Genomic DNA, 6047 nt, shown 5'->3' on the forward strand with positions numbered 1-6047 from the left:
ATTGCTAACAGAATTTTACACAAGGCACATACACAGTGTTATGCCCTTCGATTTTATGCCATGTACATTTATTAGAAGGTTAATGTTTATGTTTTAAGCTTAAACCAACCGGAAGAAACCATGTGATCATTTTTTATACCTTCGAGCTATTACAGTAACGCGGAAAAACCAAAATTCCCCACAAACACGTAACGCTCAGTGACGCAGGAAGGATGGCAACAGGCGTGTTCAGCGCTCCTATTGGTCAAACGTCTGCAGTGCTGCTCCCTGATTGGTCAGCACACCACAAGCCCGAACTACTTAGGCTTTGTTGAGGATCCATTTTGTTGTTAGACGGAGACAAACTGGAGAAGGAGAATAATACCATTCCGTTGTAGCCTCGGATTTGAACAACGATTCGCATATCGGGAAATATTTTCTCCATAAACAGCTACAGCTGGCACACTAGACCAAGGAAGACGAAGGGCTTATTCCATCGAAGCCTGAGGAAGTCGGTAAGTTGTTTTCTACTGAGTTAAAGACATAGGGAGTCGTCGATGGTATTGACGCCATGTTGAGTAAGAGTCTTTGTTTTGGTACGGGGCCAGAAAACATGACCTAATACCCCTGCTTTTATCATTTAAAACCCAAGTTGTTTTAGTAAAACATTATAGAAATGACCTGCAATTACGAACTAACTGAAAACGTACTTTTTAATGGATAACAACCGTGAAGACATTGAGCACAGTGGAGGAAGATGGACGTTAGATGTTGTTTATGTAATACCATATTCACAAAATATTTTGTACTATTCGAGGTTTTAATATATAATTGCTTAAATTACAAAATATATGCAACTTTGTTTTATTGTTTGACCCTAACTTATTTTTCGCTTTTGCTATTTTCACTCAGTTTCACACTAACAACTAGTTTAGTTAATGACGCAATATTCGTGAAGAAAATAAGTGTTACTAAGTATTATTTAAAACAAATGCATTTAGGAAAGAAACTGAATTGTATTATTGTTTCTTTTGTTAGATTCACGGCTTCTGGAGCACCGTGCGCCGAGGTGAATTCATGTTCAGCTCGGTTCCACGACAAAACAACGCTCATTGGCACATGAAAACTTCAGATCTTGCTGGACATAGATGTGCAGCGAGAAGTAGATCAACTACTTCGAGGACCTGGAGCCCGATTGGTGAAGAGAAATTAAAAAGTGAAGAGAACCACGCACTCAACTTTTCTACAGCAGAGAGGTAAGTAGAGGAAGCGAGTGGGGGATGGGCGGGACGCGCTGGCTGTCTCGCGCTGCACGTAGCTCTTTGTTATTGTAAGCCTGTAACATGGGCCGCTTAATAATTATTTTAAGCCTGTTTTTAAACCAGTTTGCAGGCTTTAGCTGTTGTAATTCAAATATGTACTTATTTCTCTTTCATTAAACAAGTTCTTTGTGTTCTGATAGGTGACATCCAATCAAAGCAGTATGGGAGGTGGTGAGAGATACAACATTCCAGATCGCCCAGCGCCCAAGAAGAGCCACCAGATTGGCAGGGGCAAGCAGAGAAGTCGAGACCAGAATGGAGTGGTGCATTCCGCCTCCTCAGGAGCCTTAGGGGTGCCCCATCACCACAGCTATCGCAGGGGTGAGAAGGGCACCAGCTATTCTTGGTCTCCTGAGGCGCGGCAGGCCGCGTCTGTAGACAAGAAAAATGCCTCAGTTCGTTTTGCCACACCTTATGATCAGAATTGGGAGGGTACCGTATCCCATCTGAACAAACTTTTGTCAGCTCAGTGTGGTCAGAACTATGCTGGAGCCAAGTTTAGTGAGCCCCCATCCCCAAGCGTGCTACCCAAGCCACCGAGCCACTGGGTGTCTCTTCCCATGGGCACTTGCGATCATCGTGAGATGATGACCTTTCAGTTAAAGAGCCTCCTGAAGGTTCAGGCCTAAGAAGGTCACTCACTGCTGCTCTCTTAAGCCAATATATGAACGAAGGCTTCGCTTGGGCATCTCGCCCTCCTCTTGAATGCTCCAGCTGCGTAATATATTTTACAGCTATATTTAGATTTGCGTATTAATAAGGTGATGACCATTTGGCAAGCGGATGCTTCTCCTGATGTTCATCACCTAACTTTTTAAAAAAGCAAACCGCTCCAATGATTATTACGTCGCTGTAGCCTTAAGGGGCGGTCGAGAACTTTTAGCGGAGCCGTATGCCATGACAAATGATGAACTGGATGTCCTCCTTAATAACTCATTGCTCTGTTATGCTCCTGTTTTGTTTTGTTCTTTTTTTTGATGGCTGTTTGTGACAGTCAGTGTGTTTTTTCTTCTCAACCAGGCTTAGGAGTAGACAAAATTTGCACCATTTCCTTGCATTTCCTTTTTGCTTGCTGAGGTTTGATGCATACTCTCGGCTTGAGTTTTAATCATGCAGGGAGTGTCAGAAACCTCTAGGTGCTAAGCACAGCAGCATTTGTAGCGTTATAGTGCATACTGCATTTCCAGTTATCTATTTTTTATTTTGCTTTTTGGGAAGTAAAAGCCACTCGACTTCGTTCTGCAGGGATACCTAAGCGAAAAGAATATGAAGGGGAACAAGCTTAAGTGAACATGGGTCATTTGACTAACCTCAAGTCTGATGAGGTGGCACAACGGACCTTGTGCTTTCAACACCTGTACTTTTTTTTTAACGGCGCTGTGCGCATTGCACTATAGGTGTTGAAATTCTCTAAGGTTCACAAGCTCTATTGCCGCGTTAAACTTTCTTTTTGCATCCCTTGTGTTATAACTTAGAAAACTAAGTGTAATTTTGTTTTTTTTTAATGTTTACCAAAGCTAAGAAATCAGCAATTTTCTGTTGGAACCCCCCCTTGCTTGACCAGATCTGGTTACAAGTGCCGTAAATCATCGGGTAAGGCATTAGCGTATATCAAGGTTTTGGTTGACAAATCATTTTTGGAATTCATCTTTTTTTTTTTTCCTTTTAACTCTGCTGTACTTTTGGAACGATCACAGAGCAAATATGCGGAGGAGGGTTATGATGCGAGAACATAGGACGAATGTTTTCTGTGGTCTCGTCTCATGGCCTTGTTTGCTTTGTGATTGTTTTGATACAAGCATTATGTTATGAAATGTGTGTAATGTGGCACGGGGGAAGTGAGAAATGGGGCGCAAGTCCAGTGAGGACATGTTTACATTTATTTGTTTTATAAGAAGGCAGGCGGCCGACATTATACACACACACACTGCCCTTTCTCACTTGTTGTTATTCTTGCACTGCTGTTCATTTATGTTCAAAAGTTTCAGACAATGTTGCTCTTTCAACTGTGGATATGTGATGAAGCACCCCTTCCCACTTAGTAATGAGTGTGGTGGAAACTACCTCTCTCGCAGAACGTGATGTTAATAGCTATCTTAAAGATAACAAAACAAAGCTGATGAGTTTTGATATGTGTAATAGAGCCATGTAAATAATGAAATGTATAAAATGTTGTAGCATATTGTACATTTGTGCAGGAATGTTTGAAACCTGCAGATAAAGTATTTTTAGTAATAACACTGAATGTAAAAGTCACGCAAAGGACGTGGCTTGTTTTAAAAATGCTGAAGACTTATTTTGTTAAAAAAAAGAGAAAATTTTGCATATAGTGCGTCAAAACCCCTGCACTGTGTGACTTGTTGCCAGTGATCTTGCACATAATATTTTTATTTTATATAATGCACCATGTAGGGGCAGAGCGAGCTTTAAGTGCAAGTAAAAAAAATTAAAATAAAGATTAGGAAAAATAAATTTTGAAATTGAAAGGGACTTTTATACATTTTGGTTTTGAGTTGCCTATGCAAATAGAATTTTTATTTTTTGCATTGATATAACCTTCATTATTTTGCCCTTTATCCAGAGTCCATAAAGCAATGTTGCATTTGTCCCAAGTCATTGGTCTTTCCTCCGCAGGCCAATGTTTGAAGCCAGCGATGCTGCATTTTACCTCCAGAATGCCAGATAATATTTTAACCTTTTAAAGTAAATTATTTTAATGGAATGTGTAAAAGTCCTTTTCCTAAATTAGGTTATTTTGAACAATTGGCTGTGAATTTATCCCAACCTTGAAAATGTCACTTGAAATGGAAACTGAAAGCCCTTTTGTAAGAATTGGTATGTACTAAAAGATTGTTCAATTTGGTTGTCTAAAAAAAAAAAAGAATAAAATCCCTTCCCTCCCCCCCAGTGCTGTCTTTGTGTGTGCTGTTTTTAATCTGTTGGAGAGTTTAACATTTAAAAAACGGATGGATGTTAGTCTTTATTGCTGTTTGAAGGGTTACAAACACATAAGTTACTTTAATGATGTACACAAATTTGTTTTTGCCAATAATCTTAAACACTAGTCAAGTCAAGTTGAGCTTTATTGTCATTCTGCTACATGTGTGGACATATAGTGGAACGAAATGTCGTGTCTCGCAGGACCACGGTGCTACATACTAGTTAGACATGAGATCCACATACAGCAATGCAAATATAGGAAAAAAAAAAAAAAAACACAATAGGGCTATACAACTGTTTAACCATCTGACTATACATATACTATAACTACTATACCTAGTTGACTACACGTGCACAAACTGAGACCGTACAAGAACTTTACATAAATACTGTACATGAAATAGTGCTAAAGAGATATTTGTACATGAAATTGTGCAGGAAATATATATTTTTTACATTAAATTGTTCAGAAGAGAGATTTTGTGGGAAGCAGCGCATAGTGCAAAAGAGTTAGTAGTGCAATGCTCCAGTAAACATTATTTTGTAGTGCAACATTATTTTGTAGTGCTGCCAGTTCGAGCAGCAGGGCACGTAGAACAACTTGACACTGTGTATTGGACTTCGGCCCAGAGTTTTGAAACCATTTACTGGGTCGACCATGAAACTGATTATCTATTTGGACAAGAACTCTGTCTGCTCACGTAGATATGTTTTATAACGGTGGTTTATCGTTATGACACCTCATTAACATTTTTGAAGAACTGTAGAAAGTGTTTAAGTACTTGGAAAGATTTGAATATGCTTAGGTACTTTTTAAACATTTATATTGCATTATTATTACAATATAACAAAACAAGCAGATGACTTATGAGATATGTCAATACAGACTAAAGTCAGACCAAAAAAGAAGAGATGGAAAAAATTACAACATGTAAATGAAATGCAGGAAGTGAATGGTTGGTGTTTGGCCGGAGACTTTTAAGAAGTGATGTTAGCTTCAGAGAGCATGATTAAAAAACCTTACTCGTTTGAAGCCAAGCTTATTACAAACAAAATTCAGGCCGCAGGGAAACTGGTTTGTGTCATGAACGTTTTGTACTAGTTCGCAATGGCAACCAATGTAACTAAACTATTGTAAATTACAAATGCCAGTGATTATAATTTCTCTGTTGTTTACATTCTGTGTTTAGCCTGCCGTATTTGATTTACCCTGATAGCAACAGGACAAAAGGTTAAATAATAAAGTTATAACTACTGTAAAGAATACACAATTATATATAAATAATCCGGGGGCAATATTAAGTAATCCCTACAGCAAATTCAATTAATCCCTGACTCTTAGGCTGTGGTTATTCAAGCAAATGTTTTGTAAATAACGTATTTTAATAAAATTCGCTTAACATCGCTTTGGAAATTAAAGTGCGCAACGTCGAATGCAGTGGTTTCTGTTTAGTTTTCCACAGCACCATCATCTGGCAGCATAGCTACATTAGCTGGTTTCCATGACGCAGACGTAACAACCTTTCAATAATTTCAATTGAATTCAAACCACTTAATACAGCCTGAATAGTGAGATTCTTTTGAGCTAAAAGTAACGTTAGTAGTAGATATTACAAACTCTTCAGTTTGTAGTCCACATTTAAAAACACCGTGTATTCAAAATGCACGTTTGCTGTATGAATGCATTGTAATATGTAGAAGAAAACGTGAAACTCTTTCAGTAATGTTAACTACAGATCTTATTTTACTCATGAATCGAAAATCGACAGTAAAAACAATAGATTTCCGGGGTTTGCGTACAAAGTG

At 38.5% G+C, this 6047-nt stretch overlaps 1 protein-coding gene across 1 annotated transcript; it reads left to right on the forward strand.

Moving 5' to 3' along the window:
• Positions 1 to 314: 314 nt before the first annotated feature.
• Positions 315 to 4208, forward strand: pnrc2 (proline-rich nuclear receptor coactivator 2). The gene is made up of 3 exons (XM_058746145.1): positions 315 to 494; positions 1018 to 1235; positions 1442 to 4208. Exon 3 carries the CDS (start codon positions 1463 to 1465, stop codon positions 1928 to 1930), a length of 468 nt encoding a protein of 155 aa, XP_058602128.1. The 5' UTR covers positions 315 to 494; positions 1018 to 1235; positions 1442 to 1462; the 3' UTR covers positions 1931 to 4208.
• Positions 4209 to 6047: the final 1839 nt, after the last annotated feature.

This window comes from Onychostoma macrolepis, chromosome 16 (genome assembly GCF_012432095.1).
Source record: "Onychostoma macrolepis isolate SWU-2019 chromosome 16, ASM1243209v1, whole genome shotgun sequence".
Taxonomy (NCBI): Eukaryota; Metazoa; Chordata; class Actinopteri; order Cypriniformes; family Cyprinidae; genus Onychostoma; species Onychostoma macrolepis.

Coding starts and splice junctions, on each gene's coding strand:
- pnrc2 (XM_058746145.1), top strand. CDS start 1,463: ATGGGAGGTGGTGAGAGATACAACATTCCAGATCGCCCAGCGCCCAAG.